Source organism: Pelodiscus sinensis, chromosome 1 (assembly GCF_049634645.1).
Source record: "Pelodiscus sinensis isolate JC-2024 chromosome 1, ASM4963464v1, whole genome shotgun sequence".
Lineage (NCBI taxonomy): Eukaryota > Metazoa > Chordata > Testudines > Trionychidae > Pelodiscus > Pelodiscus sinensis.
The window spans coordinates 68,264,756-68,291,660 of record NC_134711.1 but is presented as its reverse complement, the minus strand read 5'-3'; the positions used below and the strand labels follow the sequence as shown (position 1 = coordinate 68,291,660).

Genomic DNA, 26,905 nt, shown 5'->3' with positions numbered 1-26,905 from the left:
GAAATTACAAACCCATCATGTGCATCAGCCCATGTTGTAGACAAGTCTTTTAATTTTATAGGAGTTGGAGATCACCATAATCATTCATGCTATCCTCCTGCCAATGCAAGGTTAGAGTAATTATACTAGTGCTTTCTCCAGTTAAATGTAAGCTAATGGGATTCCCACCACTGTTAGTGGTAGATTCTCGAGGCTAGTATTGTTTGTCATTAAGCTCTTGCTGATCCTTAACCTACATCTACTTTGTTCATTCTGTTATAGTCCTTGTTATAACCCTTTGTATATCTAGAATAACTCCTACAATTATGACTTTTAGGCTTCCTTTCTGAAAGTCTGTCTCAAATATATGTTACTTACATAACTTTGGCAAACAAACAAAAAAGAAACGCATAAGCCCTTTCTGGATTCTTGAACACAGAAAGGAAGGGGTTTAAAATGGTTTAAAAATAAAACATTCTTGCCAGACTCTCTTTTTCTCCTCATCTCTAAGATGTTTAGTTCTTTTGAAGGACTTCTGAGATGTTTCCTTGTAGATGAATTAAGGTTAGCCAGTGTTATCTGATTTATGCCATTAAAGAATATAATTTTTAAAAGATGAAAAGATTAGAGAACCAATTAATTCATAAGTAACTTTTATATATAATATTTACACCACCTCAAAGGAAAGTAATACATCCTTTACATTTTGATTATCTCTTAGGCAAGCTAGTTTTCATAACAAAACAAAGCTGAGTTTGTCCTGTGTTTCCCTGAAGAGATACAAGACTGAACTTGCTTAGAGACTAATCCCTAGAAACAATACAATACTCCCTGCAGTTCAGATCAGAAATTACCATCAAGGGACCAGCATGTTTGATCTCTAGCAGTATTTTAGTTTTTCAAAAATTAAACTGACATTGGAAAAAATACTTCCCAAGTAATGCCGTCAGAGAGATAAGTCTTGTGTTCTTGGAAGATTTTTGTAATGTCTTTGGGTACTCCTGCCTTACCCAAAGAAGCAAGTTTTCACTTGTCATATTTTGTTCCACCTCATTCTAATGTTACATGTTTACTTTAGTTTTGCTTTTTGTATATGGCATTCATTATGTTCCTTAAATTAGATTGGGTCAGTAAACCACATGCCCCTTATCTGAATCCCCTCCATGAATCACCAGGGCAGAGGGAGTATGGAGCAAACAGTGTTGTTGGCCCATACTGATTAATAGAACTCAATGCATCTAAGTTCTTTTGAGGTGGGAGTGAGAGGTATGTAGTCTTGGTACGTTTCCTGAACCTAAGTCCTACTGCCACAACAAAAAGTGTTGCCACATAAGCCACCAGAGAAGTCCTGAACAAGTGAGTTACCTTTAACAATAGAATTAAAATGTCATTTGAAAGTCTGCCTCCTTCTGTTGTTCGATATGGCTCATCTTTTGTAAGACATTGGAAATGTGACTAAATGAATCAGTCTTAGGGAATTAAAATTTTACATTTAAGGCCCTTCGGCATCGGTAGTCTTGTTGATATTAATGGACAAATTGTGAATAAAGTTCCACTCTGATAAAGAGTAAAATGGTTGAGCCCCAAACTATAAATTTAAATTTTTATATTGCTTGATTAAAAGTTAAACTTTTCAAAATATACGGCATGTGACTGTCTTGGGGGGAAAAAAGTATCTTAGCAGCATGCTTCTTATTTAAATAGCATACCCTATTAAATTGTAAATTAATGGAAGTCCCCTTTGTGTATGCATAAAAACATATTTCAGAAACAGTATGTGTCATACAATAGAGCGCTGCTGCTTGCTATAATTGCATTTACCTATTTCTATAGTGGTAGAAGCTTTTTGAAGATATAAAATATTCATGGGACTTTGCTTTAAGAGGCACAGTGTATCAGATTAATATGAAGAAGAAAAGCTGTTCAACCAAGCTTTCTTTGCAAGTAAATCTCAGCAAAGCTGACCTATTTGGACCTAAACTGTTGCCCTGGAATTTCACAAGTGGTGCAGAGACCAAAATTATTGAAACCTGAGTAGTGAACGTGTCTACGTACTTGTTCTGGGAGGAGCTGATGGGCAGTGCAGCTAGTAAGATACAAGGCTACAACCACGTACAGGCTGCAGAGAGCCTTGATGCAAATGCTTTAATTGTAATCAGAAGTATCGAAGGAGTTCTGCTTCAGCATAAATTTATACCTGATTTGGAATTACTAAAGGGTAGAGAAGAATATTTGGTGTAATTATATTGGTTTCCCATAGCAGACTGTTAGCACTGTTTACAAAAAGAATAGGCTTATGGCTAGGATGTCTGCTTTGTGACTCACACTGGTGTCTGAAGGCAAGTATACCTCTGAAAGAGCCTGTTGATCCACAGGAGAGAAACTGACTTGTCAATTATTGTGTCTTTTAAATTAATTGTAAAATATGCTTGCTGTATAGAAACAATTTTGATGTAGCTGACCGCTGTTAATTGTTGATTTATTTTCCAGTCACTTCCAAGCTGTGAGGAGTTTATGCATGGCATACTGCAATTTTATGTAGCTAATGTGAAATGATTTACTGATCTATTTTTGAGGAGGCCAAATGAATAATATTGCATTGGAGAAATATAGCTCCAGGATGATTTCCCCGCTTCTATCCCTCAACCCCCATGGCTTTACTGTGTCTGATTTAAGGACGTTGATGTTTCAGGGGTTAAAAGGAATTACTTGCCTTTCCAAGTATAGATATTGCAAAAGAGAATCCATGCTTTGGCTAGTAACATTTTTTTTGATTGTATACTGAGCTTGTGTGCTGTATCAGCTTTGAATCCTCTCTGTTTATTATGTAAATTACTTCAGAGTTCTGATTTGGTCAGTAAAGGGTATTCAGTATGTGTTATTGATTTGGAGCTAAATTTGCATGCTTAGTCTTAAATCATCCAGAAAGCTGCTTTCTTTTTTGATCAACTCATGATTTTTGGATTGCAATTTTTCCCTTGTAGAATTATTTTTTATTAAAACCTAATCTTGTCAGAATATGTTTCTGTTCTGTTATGGTACACGGACCTTTTGATTGTCTCTATTGTGTACATGCTGATTTAGTTCCATCCCAAGCAAGCTAATAAAAGAATGTCTTAAACAGCGAGGTATGATATTTTTTTCAGCTGGCTTTAAATTTATTATTAAGAATAATCCTGATTTTAATTGCCTACAAATATGGTGCATATATTATGTTCTTTAGAAAATGTCTACAGTAGATTGCAACCTTCTTCACTGGAAGAAATTATCTGCTTTTAAGTAATTCTTACTGCATCCATTTCAGACTATCAGGTTTTTCTCCTTTGATGTTCCATGTTTTGTGTAGTATAATAGTATATTATTTTTCCTCATAAATGATATATTAAAATCAGGTGCATGCTTGCATGAAGCACTGGAAGTTACTGGTAGAAAGAAACTTAACAGTGTCTTATGTGGATGGATGTACCTTGGATTGGATGCGTTCAGAATATAGAATAGTAGTGTCACCCTTCATATCAAGCTGCCAACAAATACAGTTGGTAGTAGTTTCGTGGAAATTTTGTAATCTCTTTTCCTAGACTTGACGTTGGGTGTGTAAATACTCCGTAAGTTTTATAGCTGTGTGTGATTATCCAGGCAAAACTCCTGACACTCAGGGGGCTAGATATCTTTTTAAATGCCTTTTAAAAAAAATTCTGTCAATTCTAACAGTGCTAGTTTGGTAAATCTCTGTTTTTCCAAATGATGATGGCACTTGCTATGATTTTTTTATTTTTTAAGTGTGAAAGTACCAATCACCAGTTTGAAGTACAAATTCAGAAAGCCAATGTTGTCATGTAGAAGATGACCACATGTGAGTAATTTTCATGTTGTCCAAAGTGATATAGTGCCTTCTCAGCACAGGAGGCTGGTGCTGGTTACAGTACATTCAAAATTTTCTTAAAATCTGGGAAGCTGAACATATTGAGACCAGAACACTCTTCTGCAGTTTACGAGCTAGAACACAGCATGTGCTGCTTTTAGGGTTGCCAGGTGTCCGGTTTTGAACCGGACAGTCCAATATTCGAGCTTTCTGTTCGGGGAAATAAATTGTGAAAATAGTCCGGTATTTTCTAAATAAGATGTAATGTAGATTGTGATGTAATGTCAAGTGTATCCGGTATTTTTGTTGAAACCATCTGGCAACCCTAGCTGCTTTGTCACAATGTAGAGTCTGCTGAAATGGGGGCCTGGAACTAAGACATCATAGGCGGGAATGCTGACCACACTGCAGCTGTTAGTTCACATACACTCACAGCACTGTTATACAGTGGTGGACATCAGGAGCATTTTAAAAAATCTTCCTCTCCTTCTCTGCCTAGGTATACTACATTGAAATACCGAAGCTAAGAGACATGCAAGTAAATTTTACGAGTAATGAGTGGGATGCTGGAAACAGTAGAGACGTATTAAACACTCGTGGCCAAATGATACTGTTAGGTCTGCAGATCCTAAGGAAAGCAGAGTAGTGAAGTAGAAGGGAAGGGTAAATGAAAACGTAAAGCTGGGGAATTCCCCTGCACTTCAAAATGTACTTTTATGCTTGATATTTGTGTTACATGGTTAGTGTCAGAGCATCATCTTTGCTCAAAAGAGACATTTTAAAAACAGTGAACCAATAAGTGAGATTTTTGTCTTGTTGCTAAGTTAAACAAAGCACAGTTTATTAAAATAAGTGGTGTACAACAGTCTTCTGTCAATATTCCATGTAATCTTTTCAGTCCATGTGCAGAATAATTTTTATGTGCATTGAGGCCTGTGCAGATGTACACCACAATAGAAACAAACCTAGCTATGGACGCTTTGCTAATCAGTTGAGTGACATTTGAATTTTGCCTGGGTGGCCACTTACTTTACACTAGGGGTGGGCAAGATAGGGTGCATGGGCCGGATTTGGCCTACCAAACTGTTTGAACCGGCCTGTGGCTGCCCTGCAGCTCCTCCATCCCCAGACCAATTGAGACCTGGGAACAGGGGATGCACAGCTGTTCAAAATAACTGATGGTTCCCTCTAGGCACAGCATACCCTTGGGAGGGTGGGGATGAGGGGACAAGAGACTATGTGCACTCCCCCACCCCCAGGCCAATCAGGGCGTAGGGGTGGGGGATGGTGCAGAGTCCTCCCTCTCCTTCCCCCCCACACACAGAGCAAGGGGCTCTCAGCACCTAGATGGAACAGCCCCTTTCCACCTGAGGCCCCGCCCCTTGGAGGGTGGCCCATGACCACTTCCAAAATTTGTGAAGTGACACCCCTGTAAAAATTATTGCCCACTGCTGATTACAGGAAACACTGTTCTCAGTTGAAGAGCTGCTCAGGCTATACATTTCAGCACACACTGTGTGCGCAAATGTAAGCACCACATTAACATTGGAAATTAGTGTATCCATTTTGTCTACTGGATTTCTTGTTAAGCAGGAAAAAGCTCCTTTATGTTTCATCCCTTCTGAGAGAGAAACTGGGTGTATAAAAGTTCAGACAATAGGACCTACCACCAAGTAGAATTATAAGGTCAAAAATACATTAGAACTCATTTGGAAACTTCTTTGAAATTTTTTGTTTTTGTGCTGAGCAAAATGGACAAACGTGGGACTTAAAACAAGACCTTTAGATGGATCATTGCTATTTGAAGGGTTAGTTTGGAGCATTTTGTAGCATGTTTAACAGTAAAGAACATATGTCTCCATCTCCCTTTTGACAACAGAATTTCATCTAAGCTGTGCAATGCCTTCAGCCTCTCTAATCTGGCAACATTTGTGGTCCGCATGATTTTAGTTAGTTAGATGCCCACTTACCATGGGTGTGGCCAAGTTTTCCCTCAGTCCCGGCTCTTACTGTTCTGTGCTGTTACTTTGCTCTAATTGACTCCTAAATGTCTTCTCAGAGCCCAGTAAGTAGTGAGAGTGTTGGTAATGCTACTAGATAATATTGACCTTGCATGGCTGAGCATTGATCATGTCTCAAGGGTGCCGGATTAGAGAGGTTCAATTTATAGCGTGACTTGGTCTAGATGACATAGGCCTGAACTATCACAGACATGAGACATTTCATTTTTGATTAGTAACATGAATGCACTGACACACAAAAATCACATCCTCTTGTCACGTTCATTCCACAGTGAACTTGTGCAGCTATTACCCAGAATGATTTAAATCATCCTTAGACTATTTTTCTTTCCAATTTCAAAGAAAATATGAGTATAGTACCTTTAAAAAAATGAGAAGCGAAATGGATTACCAGAAATAAAAGGTAAAGGACAGGAGATCATTGTATCAAGAATCATGTCACAGGTTTACCATTTACCAGGAAATAGAACATTTTTTATCTTGGCAAATCTGTGAAATGTGGGTGTTGTTTGAGGTAATGGGAATAAAAACTTGATTTTTTTTAATATTGCTGAATTGGAAAATTCTCAGCATTTAGCATGGTTCTGGCATATTTAGTCTTCATGTTACTCTTGGGTATTTTAGAGCTATGGTGTGTGTGGTGTTTTTTTTTTTTTTTTGTGCATGACATATGAGTTGGGTTTTTTAAATCACAATCCCTCTTTAATGGCTGGCTTGCCTTTGGCATGTGTTAGGAATTATTAGGCTGTCAAAAGAGGACTGAGCACTATTTCACAGTTCACAGCATCACAGAGAGGAGGAGAGCTACAATTATTTTTCTACATTGAAAAACATTTTTGTGCCACATACCTAATTTGCACTGTTGTATTGTAGGGATAATAGAATACTGCAGGCTGCTATAGTTAGATATAATCTAGTGAGCCAATGTGACTGGAGTATGCTTAGTACCCCACAGATTTGGAGTGGTTAAGTATTAATTACTCACTGTATTATTGTTAACTTGATTTTGAGAGTGGCTTTCTCCAGTGAAGGAGAAATAGTCTTTGTGTAAAGAAGGAACCCAGCTGAGCTAACTGTGTATCTTTTCTCTTGCATTTTCCAATTTAAAATGGACCAGGTTTCATAACGATTTTGGTCTTGGATACTATATAGTAAGAAAAGTGAAGCCAGCAGAAAAGTGCCCAGCAGTGAAGAAAATTAACTTGTGGGATTTGATGTGTTTAAAAACACAAACTGTTCAGCACTGCTTACTGATAATTTGAATGAAGGTGCTAGGTATGGGGAACAGGAGAATTGACCACATAAAATACATTGGTATTGAAAAGGAAAACTGATTTAGTAGCTTTACATGTGTGAATAACAGCAGGTAACATCTGGGTCATCAGATTATTATAAGGTCATATCAGAGTTATTAATTAGATTTTGTTTTAAATTAGTTTTGTCTTCTTTTGTTTTGCTTGGCTGCTTACATTGGCTATAAAAAGGTGATTCACTTACATGCTAGTCTCAATTACTCTTATTGTATATGTGTTTCTTCATTAAGCAAATACTGTTCTTTTTATTCTTGTAGAGGTTGTATTGTATTAACTGTGCATCAAACGTGTAGAAATTTAATAGAAGTTAGAATAAAATACTTTTTTGCATAAAGTGATTGCTCAAAAGTAAAAATGAGTATTGAGAATTCAGGTCAGTATTAACAATTAACAAAAACCCATGGCTAGGATTGCAGCATTAGTTACTAAAAGATAGCCTACAATTGTAACTGATTAACTCATTTTGAATAATTTTTGAATGCCCAAATATACAAACATTAAACAAGCTTGGTTTGGGGGAAGTGCTAAGCACTTGCTCTCTGAAAGCCAGGCACCTCCTAAGGTGTATCCCGTTCAGCATTCCAAAATGCGGATACATAAGTCAGTAAGTCTTCAGAGTTGGTATAAATGTCATAAATTGTTAACTCTTAACAAATGGGATTAATGCTCTATTAATATGTAGGTTTAATAGTTTAATAGTTTATACTGGATTACTGTTTGCAGAGACTATCAAAATACATCACTTGCTTTGAATTGTAGCTTTTAATTTTTATTTAGAACTAGCAGATTTACTTGGTGTTGCTTGGGTCCCTAACTCTACTAATGGTTGTAGGTTTTTGTGTTTAAATTAAAAGGAAAATGCACATGCTGTATCTAAATGATTGTATTGGGGAGGGGGGTTTGTGGGGGGGAGGTAGATGTGTGGAAGGGAAGGGAGTGGTGGTGGGTGTGGGGGGAGCTCTGAGTATAGGGTGGGGGCTCAAGGAAAGGCAAGGGAGATGGGGGGCCTCAGGGCAGAGGGTGGAAGGTGTTGGAGTGAGGGCACAGGGTGGGGGACTCAGGGCACAGAGTTCAGAGTGGGGGGACTCAGGGAAGGGGGAGTGAGGGCTGGGAGGTCGGGGGGAGCTTGCTATGGCTGACCATCTCGGTGAGATGACCATCTCAGTTCTGACAGTGCACCCAAGGCGGTGCTCCTAGGTTACTCCTAGGGCTGCGGGGGGCCATCCCCAGCCTGCAGCTGCCTCCTCTCTAGGCTTCTGCAACTGACTTGGGAGGGCACCAACCAGCTGTCCCCGCCCCCCGGGCCTGCAGCTGTTTTTTTTTGGGGGGGGGGGAGGCCTCCAGCCACCCCTTCTCCCCCTCCCCCAATCTTCAACCTGTGCAAGTGGGGGGGGGGGGGGAGCACCAGGGTCTAGCCCTGACCAATAGTTGTTCCTCCTTCCATCCCACCCCAGCCTGTAGTTGCTCTGGGGGTAGGGCAAGGCTGCAGGGGCCAGCCCCAAGCTCTAGCTGCCCCCCGTCCTACAGCAGGTCGGGGGTCAAGCCTCTCTTTGGGGAAACCTTTATTGGATTACACTGGGATGCACTGTCCAGTCCCAGGGAAGGTTCTGGGGGGCCACAGTGGTGGGACTGGATGTGACGGGCCTTCTCCCCCCATCTGGCACTGTTTGGTGCAGGTGGAACACTAATCTGGTCTGATGGCTGGCCATGTGGAGCCCTGGCCACTCACTGCAGTGACCACTGGAAGAAGAATTGCTGGCTTCTAATCAGCCCCCTCCCTTCTCGTGTTATGGAAAGCCTATGGAGAGGGTCTGGGATGGAGGTTGGGTACAGAAGGGAGCTTGGGGTAAAAGCTGGGGTGCATGAGAGGGTGTGAGGTCTGAGAGGGAAGTTTGTGTGAAGTTGTGACTTGCAGCAGGTGATTGGGGTGCAGGGTTGGAGCTGGGGTATGGATGCAGGAGAGGATTCTGGTCTGGAGGAGGGATGTAGGAGGGGTGCAGGGTCTAGGAGGGAGTTGTGATCTGGGGGTTGGGGCCTACAGAGAGTCTGGGTGGTGACCTGGAGCAGGGAGTTGGGGTATGAGAGGGGCTGGGTGCAAGGAACAGGCTCTGGCCAGGAGGCGCTTACCTAGGTGGCTCTTGGTCACCAGCCCTGCAAGACTCTGAGACCATTATCTCTGCCTGCTGCAGTTCCAGGCTGCTCAAAACAGCTGGCTGCTTCCTGTGGCTCTCTGCTCCTGGTGCCGTGCTAAAGGGCAGAGAAGGCTTTGCATGCTGCCCCCGCCCCAGCACAATTTCTCAGTTCCTGTTGGTCAGAAACTGGCCAATAGGAGTTAAGAAATTATGCTGGGGGACAAGGGCAGCACGCAAAGCTTCTCCCTCTCTCTGGAGTCTGGAGCAGAGCCGGAGCAGAGCCACAGGAAGAGGCCAATTGCTTAAAATGATGTGGGGGTGCTTCTGTGCCTGAGGGTTTTGGCACGACAGCCCGCGGGCCGGATCCAGCGGCTTGCCACTATAGATCCAAAGTAGTTATAGGTGACACAAAATGGATAGCAAGAGCCTAAACTAAAAGTTATTATTAGCATTGGCTGCCTTCTCCAGTATTCATGATGGTATATTTTTTAAATGAAGTGTTCAGTGGGAAACCCACATTAAAACATAAAATCATGAGTTAGTCTTTATTCAGGAAACAAGCAGGCAGCAGAATCTATTTAATAAATCCATTCTGAAACCCCAAGTCGTGAGTTACCTAGTGCCCAGTGAGCAGTGTTGAACAGCAGCCTGACGTTAAATATCACTGAAATAGAATTGTAGGGGGGACACCAATATATTCCACTTTCATTAAGAGAATCTGCAGCAACATAATTGGAGCCTACAACATCTGTAGCTAATTTTGATATCCTATGTTATCTCCTCACATCAGTGTGTATCTCTGTCCTTTGTGTCTATTCCATTGTGATCTTAGTCATCAGAATGTGAGGTGCAAGTCTGTTGTTTAAACATTCTTGTTCCAGCTAGCTAATACTAACCAACTGTCTGAGTGAACATAATCCTTACACAGACCACCTAACTCATGAAGGAAGAGGGTCCTCTGCGACGTAGGTTTTCCTCATGTGCTGGGGTTTCGTCTGGTGTGCTTCCTTCACGATCTGCTGTCCGAAAACTTGTCCGGAATGCTTCATTTGGAGGCTACAATGAACTTTCTCCGGCTTTACCAGGTTTGTTTCATCTCAATCTTGCACGGTAAATCATAACTAAAATAAAACTTACAACCTCAAATCAATTCACTTAGCTGAAAATCATTTACTAAGATGTTGGTGTTACAAAAACTAGAATGAATATTCCAAACATTTTTCTGAATTAAATCTGATTGTGGGAAGAGCAGAAATGTTGTATTTTTGACATGTCTGTAAATAAACAAGCTTGTTTCAAAGCAAATATAAATGTGTTTGTTTAGAATGGGTTTTGTATATGTTTGACAGAGAATGTGGTGCTTGTCTTGGTTTGCATGTAAGAAGTAGCTGTTTGCAATCAAAAAGTTGCACAAGGGGAGGGAGAATATCCCCAAAGGACTCTTTTTAAAGTGAGACATGGATGTTTTTAAACTCTGTTGGCTTTTAACAATTCCATAGTAACTACTGCAAAATTCTCACACAATATGTCAGTGGGTTACTTAGAATGACAAATTGAGAAGCTGAGTTAAGGCTTAAGTTTTTATTCTGAATCTCACCCCTCCCTTTTTTTTTTTTAATAGAGATTTCCAATAAATTTCACCTTGGTCATACATTTCAACTTGTTTCAACTAAGTGAAAGTGTGCAGAGAATGTTGTTAATAATACTGTAAAAGCTTTGGTGGATTTTTTTTAAACCTTTAATTGTACATCTACATTAGTGTGATTCAAATATGTTTGAATGGACACAGTTTCCTATATTGTATGCTAGGAAACTCCGACTTTAAAAAATCTATTTTCAAGCATTGTCTGTTGGTAGTGCAATCCTGCTTTGAATGTTGTAATGTAAATATGGCTGTTCTGCTTGTGTGGGGGTATGTGTGTCAGATGTTTACTTTTTTCAGGTTATCACTAGGATGTTGTAAGTCAGTTAATTAGGTGACTGTGTAACCTACGGCTGAGCAAAACATGATCCGTGGGCTTGATCCAGCCCGCAAAACTGCTGAACCTGGCCTGCGAGAGCCTCTGGCGGTTCCCTGCCTGCCCTATCCATGCTTGACACTCAGGAAATCCGGCTCAGGAAAACCTTTATACTGCAGAGCCTGCAGCACAGCCAGCTCCCTGGGAGCAGAGCCGGATGGCCCCACTACCAGAGAGCTAATGGTGCTGTGGACTGCACAATACAGGTTGAACCTCCCTAGTCCTGACATCCTCAGAACCTGATTAGTCCTGGATAAGGGACTTTTCCAGACCTGGGGAGGTAATTTCAAGCCTCCTGCTGCTGCCCTCCCACCTTGCCAGCCTTCTTCCCCACCTTGTCAGCCTTCCCTCCCCCCCCCCCCCCCCATACTGTGGGCTCTGATACAGTCAGCAGCATGGGATGGCAGCCAGCTTCCCAGGAGCAGGGCTGTGAGTCTGCGTGTAGCTACCATTAACGGTAACCAATGAGTCCAGGCTTATCACTTAACTGTTGAAACGGTTATACTGTTACATCCCTAACTATCACCATAGAACCAAGTGAGCTGGAGGAGAAATCTTATTTCATTCCTTTATTGTATGCCCCACCTTAACAGAAAAGCTGGCCATGGATAGTTAGTAACATCTGAGCAAATCCATAGAGGACTTGTTCTGCTGACTGTCATGGAGGGGCAAATTCTTAATATTCCAATTATGCCAACTGTCACTGAAGAACTGATTTTGCTTGCAAAAAAACCTGTCAAGGAAAAAAATAACCATATGTTTCTGCAAGCCTAGGCTGAGTCTGTAGTGCTGTAAATTACAAAAATCTTTTATCATATGTGTATATGTTTATATAAGTTTAAAAAAAAATCAGACACACAAGAAATTGGGATCTTGCATCACCATTTTTAGTCTTGTCTAGAGTCAGCCTGCACATTAAGTCTTATCTCTGGGCATTACTTGGACAATACAGGCAGTCCCCGGGTTACGTACAAGATAGGGACTGTAGGTTTGTTCTTAAGTTGAATCTGTATGTAAGTCGGAACTGGCGTCAGCCGCTGCTGAAACTGATGAGTTTCAACCGCGGCTGAATCTGGATGCCAGTTCTGACTTACATACAGATTCAGCTTAAGAAACCCAGGCGTCCCCAAGTCAGCTGCTGCTGAAACTGACCATCAGCGGCTGAATCAGGACTCCTGGGGCAGAGCAGCTGGGGTGCTGCCGGGTTGGTCCGGAGTGGCGCTGCGGGACCAACCCGGCAGCCCGCAGCTGCTCTCCCCCAGGGGCAGGCAAGAAAAGCCTGGTCTGCTGGGTGGGGGGCACTAGCTGCACCCCCCCTCCCAGCAGACCAGGGAGACGGGGGTGGGGACGCCCAAGTCCTCCATGGCTTTGCTCCGTCTCCCTGGTCTGCTGACCTGGGAGACACGGAGCAAAGCCGCAGAGCACGCGGGCAGCGGGAGAGTCCAGGCGTGGCGCGCTGTCCCACTTCTGGCGTGCTCCGAAGCTTTGCTCCCCATCTCCCTGGTCTGCTGGTCCGACCAGGGAGACGGGGAGCAAAGCCTTGGAGCACGCCCGCAGTGGGACAGCCCCGGCGCGCTTGAGCTGTCCCCCTGCGGGCGTGCTCCGCGGCTTTGCTCCCCGTCTCCCTGGTCTGCAGGGAGACGGGGAGCAAAGCCTTGGAGTACGCCTGCAGCGGGACAGCCCGGGAGTGTCTGGGCTGTCCCGCCGCCGGCTTCCCCGGCGGCTTTGCAAAGCCGCGGAGGGGCTGGGGCTGCGGCTGCGGGGCAGCCCAGGTGCGCCTGGGCTGCCCGGCTGCCCGAACCCCTCCGCGGCTTTGCTCCGCGTCTTCCTGGTCTGCAGACCAGGGAGACGCGGAGCAGCTTTTCTCGCCCCGGAGTACACGGGCGGCGGGACCGCAAGGTCCCGCAGTCCGTGTCCTCCGGGGCGAGAAAAGCCACGTTCGTAACTGCGGATCCGACATAAGTCGGGGACTGCCTGTAACTATTTTTTAAAAGTAGGATAAAATGGTTTTACTTTAGTGAATTATAGTCAACAGATTTGTAGTTCCTTAGAAGCTCTTGGTATGTCTTGTGTGATTGTGCATTTAGGTAATGCATCTATAGGTGTAGACTTTCAGTTTATGTCAATAGCTCTTTATGCATGTGTAGTAAAGTCCTGAGGAAATGCCTTGTGGGGGGGGGGAGGAGGGAGAGGATCGTTACTATGGACTTTAATTTAGAGAAATTTAGTGGCCAAAACTGTTAGGTGTTTTCATTATACACTTGCCAGTCTTATTTTACTATTTTAGCATGCTGATTATGAAAAGGTTTGAAACTCGTTAATTTCCAGCAAAGATGCTAAAACTACTTGTGGGTAAAAAAAAAAACATCCAGAAGTTGTGTATTTACCCTGTTGGTGTTTGCCATTACGTGCCTCCTGCATTGTTCAAGACAAAACATGTTGTTCCAGAGCTAAATATGCTGTTTCCCTTTCATGCCCCACGAGGACATATGGTGAGGACAGCATTATCTAGTGCTACTATCTTCCCTTAAGCATACCCCATGTATTCTTTGGAGAGTGCTTAATTTTCCAGTTCAGAGCATTATCTTTCAACGCTGTTTATTTCATCCACTCCTCAAATCAACCTGCTTCTTTTGATGTGTTATAGTTGACAGCCTAGCCACTCAATTGATTTTAGGTCTCTTAACTTATGCTTTCCTTTTTTGCATGGGTGCACATATGGACTTAAGAAAAAAACATAATAAAATTAAAACATAATAAATAAGTTGTTACATTTTAAATCAGAATGGGTTTGGTGTTGGTATAAAGTAGGAATTAAGTGAAAAAATAATAAAATAAATTAAGTGTCTTAAATGTGCAGGTTACTTGTTGTGAAATGCAAAATCAACAAATGAGTTGATGCCTGGCTGGTTTTCCCCTCCCCCTTCCTGCAAGGTTGATTGTAGGGTATACTTGCAGGTACAGCATGAGGAGACATGGAATTATGAAAAGCTTCATTTATGAAGTTTAAGACAGTTAAACTCAAATCAGCTTTCTGTAGAAGACAGATGAAATATATGTTCTGGAGGATTTTTTAGTCCAAAAAAGTTTTAAATGTACTAAGTAATATCTTATTGTATTTTAAATTTCTGAAACATCAGCGCTCTTGGTAGTCTGTTCATTTAATACGTAACTACTAAACTGTACTGCTATTTTGTCTTGCAACTGGCGGAGTCTCATTTAAATGTGATGAGACTGTCTATTACAAAAAATTACCTAAGGTCCAGCGGCCAGATGCAGCCTCTGGCTTGTCTGGATCTGTTCCTTGAACCTCAGGGCTCCCCCACTCAGTACTGGGGAGCCTGACCTGGTGCTCCAGGTCTCGCACTCTCTCCCCGCAGAACTGGAGCACACACTCTTATCAGCGTGCCTTCCCCCCCCCCCCCCTGCTCCCCGCAAGCCCTGGTGTACAAGGGGAATGTGGGGAGTGTCTTTCTCCTCAGTTGGGGCCATGTCAATGAGAGTTTGTTCTGGGTTTTGGTTTGGTTTTTTTTTTTTCCACTTGTGGGTGGCCCCTAACTGTTTTTTTTTTTTTTTTTTTCTGTAGGTTAGTGGCCCCCTACCCGAAAAAGGTTCCCCACCCCGCCTTAATGTTTATAGTAGGCACCAAAATAGGGGCCAAATTCATCGACCTCACTGCCTGCTTTGGATCAATCCCTTGGTGAGGTTTTTAATCTGAGGGCCGGAACCTGGCCCACGTCAAATCTGATTTGTTTTGGCCTGGAGGAGAAAAGCAAATTTAAATATGGCCTTTGTAGATTCTACTAATAGTATATTGGCAGACCCAAGCAACTCATCATATTCTGCCTTTTCATATTCAGAATAGGGCATATTAGGGATTGTTGGAGTGCAGCAGTGCCCTGGCCACACATCCTGGCTGCTGTAATAGCCCTTTCCAGACCATAAGCAAACTAGGCTTATGTTAGACCAGCTTTAACTTATCCTGGGGTTGCACCTACAGATCTGGGATTAGGTGAAAGTTAAGTTTGTCTCTTGCCTTCCACTTGGTAATACGCTAAGTACATCTCATCCAGAACCAAGGATTGGTCATAAGCGCAAAGTAGAATGTGATGTATAAATCCACATGGGGACCGATCTCAGAGAACATTTGGTTTTGGTGCTGATTTTTGTGTTGAAATAGAAGCAAGGTTACTTTTATAGCAAACACATCTCTCTTTCCATACCTTATTCATTTGAAAGCTATACTTTAAGTTTCCAGTTAATAAGGGCTCAGTGTGCAGAATATTTAAGTGTACTCAAGAAATTAGTTCCATAAAAATGAAAGACAAAAGACTAATTGAAAACAATTAGTGATTCAGGTTTAAGAACTTGAGACCTGTGTTGATTTTAAACAGTACTTTTAGGCCTTCTGGTATTGTCAGTTCCAACCCCAGACAGTGACGTCAAATGCATTTTTCATTAGCATTTAGTAATAATATTCAGACAGTTGGATCCTACTGTGTTACTCCATGTTATGTCTATCAAAATTCTATACTCATGTAAAGATGAAATCACAATATATGGCTGATGGAAAAATTAGATTTATTTTTGTCTATGATAACAAAAAACAAATATACTCTAACACATTCAGGAACATAAAAAGGTGGCAGCTAATCAGAACAGAGTATATGTAAGTGAGATACATACGGACTACAGAGGTTTGTCTAACAAATAGCTTCAAGTACTAATCTCCTGGAAGGCATTAAGCTAATATTGCTGAAATACACAAGTCTCATGGGGGTAGCCATGTTACCCCACGTCTTCACTACAAGGAAGATCGGTGGCTTCCACATTTGATTTAGGCTTTTCATCTGGCTAGGGTCTATTCTGAGGCATGTTGTTCTTTCTGAGATTAACTTTAAATTATCTGTTGTGCACCTAGATGGCATACTAACAGGTGCACCAGAATATTCTGAAATATGCACATCAACAATTTTTTATTCTTGCACTGGAAAAAACTGTCACCTAAGTAGTGCTGGTACAAGCTGTTCTAGCATCTCAGTCGTACATGCTATTGACTTCTTTTGCCACTTTATACTTAAGATGTTGCTGTAAAAGTGAAGTATGCCATCAAGCTGTAGGATGGGATGACTGCTTTGATGCTGATGAAAAGCTCAGTATGATTGTGTAATATAAAAAGTTGTAGATAGAAAGCAGTGTCAATTTTTTGTTTTATTCGGTTTGGATAAAAGTAAATTCTGATGTAATAAATATGCCTGCTAGAGCATTATGCACTCCACGTGCACAATATAAAACTTTGTGGAATGTAGAGTTTCACATCTTGGGCAGCATTTATGGTCTTGTGTGAGCAGTTCAGAATCTCAACACTTAAGTCTGAAAAATTGGGAAAATTGTATATAATGTGAATTTAAAAAAATGAATAAACATACTCATTGAAAACATTCTGTAAACTCACTTTTAGAAACTCACTGTACAGTAAGTGATACGTTGAAACTTCAAGATATATTTTTATTAAGCAATGTTATTTATTTACCTTTTTATAGAGGGAAGTGTTTTTATTTTTTAATTATTTTGCATCATTCTGGATGGTGACCAGATAAGTGAAATGTTCTAATTTAGGTTTTAGTTTTCAACAGACAGCTTAAATAAAATGCAGAGTATTCAAATGGATTATCATACTGCAACAATGTCATCTTCTCTTTTAAGGTTTTGATAGAGGGAAGGATGATGTGTCACAAAGTAAAGAAGATTCAGCACATTCAATGTCAAAAAGCAAGGTAAGCATAGTCACCTTTCCAAAAGCTAGTTTTGAAATATGCATTATGCAGTGGTGGAGTTCTGTATACTGGGTTTAAATGCAAGTGTATTCGTTTTAGTGAGTGTTTAATCTGGTAGATTGCTGTGCAGACTTCCTGAGAGGAGGATTACATTTTAATTAAGAGCATAGTTTCTACTTTATTAGGGTGATGTTAAGCATAAGCCTTTAGGGTAAATTCAAGAAATTCAGAGTTACAGTTTCTCATGTTTTTCTGCTAAGGATCCGATTTAGAAGAAAGCTCTTTGCAAAGATGGTCTGGGATCCAACTTTGTGCACTGGGTGTCCCCTCTACCTCTGACTACTGGAAGCATGTTCTGGACTAGAAGGAATGGGTCACTTGATAATTACTCTGTTCTCTTCATTCCTTCTGAAGCTTCTGGCTTTAGTCCAATGTTTCTCAAAGTGGTCTGTGGATCCACTCTGAGAGAGCTGCTACCAGGTCATTCGCGGCTCTCCTTGGCTGCAAGCAGACAACTGCAGCTAATGGGAGCCGTGATGCTCCACAACTGCGGAGCCAGTAAGTAAACAAACTGAAGGGGCCCAGTAGCAGCTTTCTCCGCATGGTTCCATGGCCCACTTTGAGAAACACTGCTAGTCCTTGTCAGAAAACTGTGGACTGGACTAGATGAGTAGTTGGTCTCAGTATGGCCTTTTATGCATTCTTGATGTAATTGTATAAGTGTGGATACTTGCCATTTAATAGAAATGCACAGTTGAGGCACCCAAACAATGCCACACTACAGGTTGACTCTCCCTGGCCTGGCACCCTCTGGATCTGACTAGTGTTTTCAAGTCAGGGTATTTGCCAGACCAGGGGAGTCAATACTTGACCCTCTTCCCTGCTGCTGCCTTTCCTCTTAGCCCACCCGCCTGGGTGGAGGCTCTGTTGCTTTTGACACTGGGGCTCCTGCTCAAGCTCCGGCGACATTCCCATCTCCTGGAGCTCTACTTCTTCAACTGTGGACCAGCTGGCAATTGCTTTGAGAAAAGTGGCAGTGCAAAACACAGACAGACACAGTTGAACAAATGAGTGGCAGTGACATTAATAGACCCAGATTTGAAGAAAATGCTGACGAATGTTGAATACCACATCACTGAGCCATAAAAAACCAACTGCTCCTTTACTTAGTCTTTTTGATTAACGTATGATCTATGAATAAAATAACTCTAAGAACAGCCATACTGGGTCAGACCAAAGGTCCATGTAGCCCAATATCCTGTCTACTGACAGTGGCTAATAGCAGATACCCAAGAGGGAGTGATCAGAAGCAGGTAATCCTCAAGTGATCCCTCTCCTGTCATCCATTTCCATCCCCAGACAACCAGAGGCCAGGGACACCATTCCTACCCATCCTGACTAATAGCTTTGATGGATCTAACCTCCATGAATTCATCTAGTTGTTGTTTTTTTGAATCCTGTTAAAGTCCTAGCTTTTGCACATTCTCTGGCAATGTTATCCGTGTTCTGATATTTTATTACCAACTAGCCTTTCCCCTTCCAAAGTCGTAAGATTATTTTAAAAGCTGGGGCAACAATTTTGCACGCCTGTAATGCCTGTAATCCCAGTTCCATTAAACTGGAAAGATTGCACTTTAAATGCACTAATATATCATTTGTAAATTGAATTTCCTTTACTTAGCTATGCTGTTCTGATATGGCCAAGATGAAATTGGGTTTTGTGTTAAGATAGCCTCACTGCCTAGACTGAAAAACTTGGCTTACAGAGAGATCTACTATTCTACTAACCCAGTTCCTGTCCACATGTTAATTATGGCAGTGTATGATTGGTTATATTGAGACTCTATTATTGCTTTGTTGGTAACATTTATATGGTTCTAACTAAATTTGTATTCCCACCTCCTCCCAACAGTACGTTATTTTTTATATAGTTCCTTGCTAGATGGCTAGACGATAGATGACCGCAAACAGCATAGAGATCTGAAAAAAAGTCCACAAGAACTTCATAACCAGGACCAAGTCATTAGTGGTTATTTGGAAACCTCCATCTGGAGTATTTTTCTTCTAAGGTCTCTGTCACTCTGCAGCCCATTTGTCATATTAACCTGCATTTAGTACCATGGTGTGTCCCCAAATTGGGAAGGTGTAGGATTCACATCAGGGTAAACCAGAAGTGACCTAGAAGCTTATTTAAAAGCAGATGAGTGCTTCCAGCCCTTTCCCTCTGCGGGAGGACATGGGGGTTCACCTGCTGGAAGGCAGTGCAAGTAGTGACAGCCTGGGCAGCACCAGCATTAATCAACCTCTGGGCAGCCCCCACACCCTGGGCAGGGCACACCCAGATGAGGGTGCAATGTCGGTTGTGTCAAACCGATCAGGTGGCTGGAAAACCCCACCCACAGCTGCACATCACTAGACTCCTGGCCCGGTCTCTGGAGCCCCACCCCTGCAGCCAAGACCCCCTGGAGCCTCGCAGCCCTTTGGCAGGCACCACACCCCTCCTCCTGCTGCGGAAGAAGCACACCAGCTTTGGTCTTGCCTGCCCGCCAGCTCACCAAAAAGATGAGGTTGAGGAAGATGAGGACAGTTTTGGAGGAGGTGATTCTGCACTGCCCTGTCACTCTGGCTTCTTTGTTCTGCCAGTGCCCCAGCTCTGCTGTCCCCCGTGAGTTTCCCCTGGAGTAGCAGCTGCCCTTTCTGTGGCTCCAGCTGCCCTTTCTGCAGCTCCAGCTCAGGCCCTGTCCGGGGCTGCTGGAGGAGCAGCCACCCACAACACCGCTCTGGCTCTGGCCCCAACTCAGGCCAGCCACCTGCTACTGAGTGGCTCCGTTGAGGTGGGGTGGGCCTCAGTTTCTTGGTGTGGGCCGATGCAGGTGCACACCTTAGAGGGAACACTGGTCTCTGGGGCTGGCATTAGACTGGCCAGGGTACAGGGCGGAAGCTGAAACCAAAGCTAAAGCACGAGCTCTGCCATCTGGGACTGAAGACTGGATTTGGACTTAGACTTCAGTCCCCCTCCCAGACATGTATAGTAGTTTTTGTTGTCAGAAGGAACTTGAAATACAGTGAGGTCTGAGAACCTTTGTATGGCTGTTTTTTCTGTAGTCAAGCACGTGCACAGCAAAAACTGCACATTTTCTTAAATACTGTTCTCCCTTTGGAGTAACACTTGACACATTTGTGAGATCCTTGGTCAGCATCATATTCATGGTTTGATCTCTAGCTCTGGATGGAAGGGGAAAATATATATATTTAAATGGCTATTTTTTTTCAGGGCTTATCTCTAGAACTCCTGGCTCAAATGACCCTGGGCCCTCCTGAGACACACAATACTTCAAAAGAATCTATGCACATTGTTGTTAGAGGATTTAGGAAGGTGGACAGAATTTGTGATGCAATCTTAGCTATAATGCTGCTATTGCCAACTATATTGTCTACATTAGCCTGATCCAGTGGCTTTATGGTCTATTTACATTGGAAGGAAAGGGCAATTTGTGTGAGCAAATATGATTTAAGTATTTACTTATAGCTCATTCTCTATAAAGAGGATATCTTGTATTCCTTATACAAAAACAAAAGCTTTAATTTCTCTGTAAACTGAAAAATTCAATGCAATCTTAAATATGGAACTGTGATGGAATGTCCACAATAATGTTCTAGGTATTAATTTTTTTAAAAAACACCTCGGTGTAATATCCTGCTGCTCACAGTTCCTGTCTCTGAGCTCAAGTGCTCTGCAGCTGAGGGAATAGCCTTGTAATTCTGTGATGTCATAGTTGAGAAGGCTGGACCATGTTAGCCTTTGTACAGTTGCTTAGCTCTGACTCTGGATCCCTTCAGATGCAATGCAATATCATTCAATTCTAGTCCATACTCAGGCCGCACTGTTCAGGGAAAGGGAGAAAATACAGTTGGTCATTATCTAGCTCATTTATGGGTTGGTCCTGAAACTTCTCAAACCTCTATTTGGTGTTTAACTGAGATTATTTAATGTATAATTTAACTAAATTTCTGATCTTTGAATATTTATTCAGTTTATTTTCTCATCTTTCCATTTCAGGTTCTTACTCTTTTTTTTTCCTGTCAGACAATTTCAGTGTTTCTGTCCTTTCCAGTTACTGTATCTAGACCTCAGTAAGCTGCAATGAGACAAAAGATGCCCCCCCCCCACCCCGCACCACCCATTAACACCTTTTTCCACCTTCAGTTTAGTTTTGCTGTGGCAGTTGGCCTGACTTTATGGGAATAATCAGCTCCCTAGGTCTCAAGATAAACATTCACAGAGACAATTAGCTGTTCCAGCTTACAAAGGCTAAGTGGCTTCCCATTTGTCTAAGCATGGACTGGACCAACAATGATGAAAGTTACTCCCCATACAGTACAAGGAAGGTACAGCGCCTGCCTCACTAGAAGGTGCAGTTGGTCCTTCCTATTTAAAAAAAATTCTCTTGTCACTTTTATATGTGAATTTAGTGCTTAGGAAAGGTGTTGGGTTGACCTATATAGAGTCCAAAGTCTTCCATTTGTCTGCCAAACAAGTTCCCGATAGATAGACTCATCACTGTGCCTTTCTAATGAACTTCAACCCTCACATGGAAGCCAAGTTTTCTAGTTCTAGGATTAATATGTGTTAGTGTGGGGCCTCACACACATTTTTGCACTTCAGATTGCATTCAATTCCTTTTGACAGGTAAACTGAAAACTTCAAAATGTTATTGTGGGTTTTGCTCCATTACCCTTTGCCTCTTGTTTTTTCCTGGCTCATCCCTCCACAAATTCTTGAAACAAAGTAATTATTTCTTCACTTTTTGCTATGAGATGAAAGTACTTGAATCCTGATGACTTAATAGAAAAGGATTCACATGTCCAGTTTTGTATGTAACTTTTGAACCTAAATGTTTTGTTTTGAATGGGCTTTGTTATGAAATTAATAAGATCCCTTTTCCCCTCATTTTCCCAAATGTAGATTGAATATAGGGAATTTCTATACTTACATATTTTAGACTCGGTCATTCCTAAGTGTTTTAGAAGAACTTGGGTGAATGAAGTTTGTATTTGTACCAAGACAAATGTCCATTTTCAAGGAGATTGAAGTTGCTTTATCATCTATGCAGCAAGAAAGCAATATTGTTTCTTGGGCATTTTGCTACAAAAGCATCTTTTGCCGATCAGTGGATCGAGAAACACATCTCATTTGAAGTTTTATTTTTGAGTTGGTAGCAGATAACTGCTGAATAGTCCCCAGTGGTGATAAACTGGGTTGCAATAATAATGAAAAGTGATAAGTTGTAACATCACAGCAGACTTTCCTTAGAGATGGTCAGTTGTCAGTCTTTTGGCTGGATTCATCAGTGTCCTCTTTAGGGATGTAAGTGACTAGTCAACTAGTCCCTTGACTAGTTGCTTCCCTTCCCCTCCTCCCCCACTACTTCTCTTAAAGCAGCAAGGGTTCAGAGCAGGAGCTGGTGCTGTGGGAAGCTGGCTTAAAATCCAGTTCCCCCTACCGCTGTCTCTGTAGGGAGCGGGGGGGGGAAAGAGGCAGGAGAGACAATGGGGTAGCGACGACTGGGTGCGAGCTGGGAATCAGCTGATTCACGGCTCACGCGCAGTCCCAGAGGCATGCTTTTTAAAAGTATGAAGAGCTCTTCACACATTTAAAAATCAGAAGCATAGAGGGGGCGATCTGGCCCTAGCCAGGAATCTTCGGGCCCAACTTGCATTGGGTCCCTCCCCCTCCCCCTGCTGCACTTCAGCCTTTTAACTGTATTAAGAGCCTGACTAGTTGATTAAACTAAATTTAACATCCCTAGTCCTCTTCCAGATTTCTTTTGGCTAATGAGCGATAGATAAAAAGAAACATTAAAAAGAAACGATCTTTGAATCTTTTAAGACCTAACCAATAAAAACCTCTTGTTGCTGAGTCAGCACATTGACCAGCCATAAATGAAGGCTCCAGTTTTGTAAGCAGCTCTCCAATCTCAAGGTACTTGGATGCTCTACTATGATGCCCTTGATCTTCTGGAATAGGCAGGGGAGAGAAGAATAGTAATTAAACTCTGCTTGATCATGGAACAAATTTAAAAAGTCTAGTCTGAAGTAGTTACCTGACCCATGAAGGGAATCATGCATAAGCACTCCCAGAGCAGCTGGCACAAGAAGAGTTGTCAGGCTGTAGGTGTCAAATGTTGAAGAGGTGAGCTCCTCCCAATTTTAAAATCCCATGGTCCATGTTTCAGCCAAAGAGAGTGTTTAAAAAAATAAACCAGGCAGAAACAACTCCCATCTGGTGATTGGAGGAGGTGAGGTAGAGTGAGGGCTGACAGCTTCAGCAGTGTTACTGAGCATGCTCAGTACAAGCCAAACAGAAAATGGGATGGAGGGGAATTGTCTCCTGCTTCCCCCACTCCCACTGTTTTTACGTTCAGCTCTGGTAAAACAATTTAAAACTAATCACATTTGGAACATCCAAAGTGTTCCTTAGCAACCAACTGCTCATTCAACACATTTACTACATGTAGTTGAGCTTCTTTTGGAGCACTCATGTGCAATAGTGCATTCCTTAAAGTAATGAAGCATAACTCTGTAAATAGCTTGGGAATAAAGCAGACTAAGAGAAAATATTTTATTTTTATTGCAGGAAGTAAAATGAAATTGTGAGGACAGGCATATCACTTTGTTTTGTCTGAGTGAAAAATTGTCCTAATGTGTCCAGGTATCTATCACCAACACTTATTTGTCCTTTATTATGTAAATTTCAGTCTGAATCCAAGCTTTACAATGGCTCCGATAAGGACATCTCCTCTACTGCAAACAAGCTTACAAAAAAGGAGTCTCTCAAGGTGAGTCACTTTTCAAAATGGGTTATTAACAGCCTGCAACTTGATTGTCTATCTAGATCACCTTCCAGTCAGACCTTAAAAGATAAATAGGGATAAGACCTCTGAGAGAGCGCTTGGAGCAGGACTTTTTTAAAACCTAGTTCCGATACCAGCCTGCAAGACCCATTCTGACCACTCCCTCATTGTTTCTTTCATGTTTTTATTTGTCTTCTACCAGCAAAAGCCTTAGATCCAGGAAGAGACACATTCCCCCTGCTACTTAATTTTTTTTAATATATTCATATTCTATGCATATGAATGAAGTTCAGCCAATTTTTATCTCTAAAATAATAGACGTGAAATCTTTTTCTATCATTGAGTTCCAGTATTAAAGACCTTTTAAAGTATTAAAAACAAAAGAAAAATACAATTTCAGCAATGTAAAGCAAGTTTGACAAACTGATGAGGTATTTCTTTTCCTGAAAAATGCTGCAGTCTGTATTCTTTATACCTACCTAATCCTGCCCACAACAAAATATAGTTGACCTGCTCCCACTATTATGACACTGGGTCCTGTGGGACCCACAGGATCCTAGGGCTCTACTCTAAAAAATATCTATGACCATTGCTGTACAATGATACTAAGGTAACTTAGTTTCTTTGGTGCAATCTTTAGGATCACATGTAAAATGGAAAGCATGCCACTCATTGAATCACCAACACTTCCTTGTGTTATCTTGTTGGTGTTTCATCCATATATTGATAAGATCAGACTCTAAGTTTAAAGTCGTTGCCAGAAGACTTTTCAGCTTGAGGTCCCCAGAACCAAAAATAATCTGAAAATAATCTTGTTTGATTTGAACCCAAAACCAGTGTTCCCTAACTTGTCATCAAATAGAAAACTCAGATGTGTTTTTGAATCCATGAAAACATTGAGTCAACTTGAAAATAATTTTTCTGATCTTCATATGAGTTTTTGAATTTGGCTGCGTGAGTGCCCCTTTTTTTAATAAATTGACTAAAATTTGAAATTGAACTCTCCATTCAATTCAATTCAGTTTGAATTGAAAAGTTGAAACAAAATAGTCAAGATTAAACATTTCAAAATGGTCAAAAAAGAAATGTTTCAACTCCTGAACGTTTTTTTTCAGGTGAAACTATTTAACAAATTTCAAATAGTATTGGGTCCTGAATAATGTAGCGATGGAAAAAGTAATTCATTTAACAGCCCCAGTTCTTGAGGTCGGGTACTATGAAAAGAAAAGGGCATTGCTGATGTCCCCTGGGGAAAGAGGAGAGGAGTTAAATGCTTGAATTATTGTTTAATTCAGTGGAATTTTTAATATGCATACATGTCCCAAGCCCCACATCTGCGCAAATATGCTGTGTATGAGAACTTGAAATTCACTTATTTACAATTAGTAGTCAAACTGACTGGTCTACTTGCCTTTCTCATAAGAAGTAATGAAATAAATAGTAACATAGTGATAAATGATTGACTTCCGTTATTTAATGTGGTGATTGTAACCTTTTTTACTTGACATTAGAAGTGGCTTGTAGGGAAAACTATTTTATGTTCAAGACAGACATTTTCCCACATTTTAAAGCTTCGTCTTTGTCTGTATAGTTTCAGGTTGAACTTTGTCTTACAATTTTCCTGCGTTTTTCTTAGTTGCAATAGCTTTTTTTATTGCCGTGGCTTGTTTTTTCCTAGTAATTTTTAAATGGTTTTACCATCTTCTATATTTGTTAATTACAGGTTCAAAAGAAAAATTACAGAGAAGAGAAGAAGAGAGCTACAAAAGAATTGCTTAGCACAATCACAGACCCATCAGTCATTGTTATGGCTGACTGGCTGAAGGTCAGAGCTTGACTGTGAAATCAGAGTTGAAATTTTAGCAGCTGCCTGCTGTTTACCTACCAGAATAGAAAAGGCACAGAATCCTAGTGGGTTGCTGATTAATGTTTTTTGGCCTGCAGAGTATCTATTTATTGCAACCCTGAGCTCTATGCCTGAAATCTTAGGGGATAACAAAGGGAGCTGGCTGTTGCTTACTGTAGTCACCATAGTTACATTGATCTTATATGTACAGCAACTAATTTTAAAAACTAATTGAGGTTGTTTTTTTTAGAATTTATGGACATTCTGCTTGATCATAGAGAATTCCTTAATTTCTGGTAGAAGTCCCAAAACTAAGGCCAGTAAATCTTGGGTATTTTAACAGTGATTCCTTCTTGCACATTTCTTCCTTTTCTCTTTTATCCTATATGAAATAGCTATAATCCTTGAATATTATTTCCATAGGAGGGAAGAGAAGATATGTTCCAAACAATGGGCAGTGCCACCATCAGTAGGCCAATGCAAAAGCAGAATGGGCATGAAGGATGTTATGGACTAGTTGACTATCCAATAAGCAAATACGTATCGGATAATTGAATCAACTAGTCATTTCCCCTTCCCCCGCCCCCTCTTGCTGCCTCTATCAGATAGAGGCAGTGAAGGGGGTACTTCAAAGTGACAGCACCCAATAGAGCCCGGGGTACAAGCTCCATGTGGCACTGCCACTTTGAAATGCCATGGTGGCGTTTCAAAAGGACAGTGCCGCACAGCTGATCCCGGGCTCCGTGTGGTGCTGCCTCTTGAAACTCTGCTGCAGCATTTTAGAGTGGTAGCACCACTGACCTCGGTCTTGCTGCAGCATTTCCATGGGACGGGGAGTCAGCTGAGAAATCCAAAGTGGAAGCACCCGGGTTGTGGAAGCATTTCCAAGTGGAAGCACCCGTGTTGAGCCCAGCTGGGAAATCCCCAGCTGACTCTGGCTCCATGCAGTATTTCAAAGCGGCAGTGCCGCATAAAAGGGACATAAAATGTATGTCTTGTACATTTCAAAGCTGGCAAGCCGCGTGCAGCCTGGGGCCAGCGGGAAGTCTTGCTGATTCTGGGCTCAACACGGGTGCTTCCACTTTGAAATGCACACGGCCCTC

At 41.7% G+C, this 26,905-nt stretch overlaps 1 protein-coding gene across 7 annotated transcripts in view; it reads left to right on the top strand.

Annotated features, from left to right (window-relative positions):
* Window positions 1–26,905, top strand: part of OSBPL8 (oxysterol binding protein like 8) — a 157,837-nt gene that overhangs the window by 76,111 nt on the left and 54,821 nt on the right. For 4 of the 7 annotated variants that reach the window (XM_075932114.1, XM_075932119.1, XM_075932151.1 and 1 more), the window contains 3 exons: window positions 17,032–17,102; window positions 23,861–23,941; window positions 25,680–25,781. In XM_075932114.1, the coding sequence (XP_075788229.1) occupies window positions 17,032–17,102; window positions 23,861–23,941; window positions 25,680–25,781 (254 nt within the window). Of the gene's footprint in view, window positions 1–605; window positions 2,319–4,357; window positions 7,780–10,235; window positions 10,393–17,031; window positions 17,103–23,860; window positions 23,942–25,679; window positions 25,782–26,905 lie in introns of those variants that run through there. The other 3 variants (XM_025184965.2, XM_075932126.1, XM_075932135.1) reach the window with 3 other exon arrangements.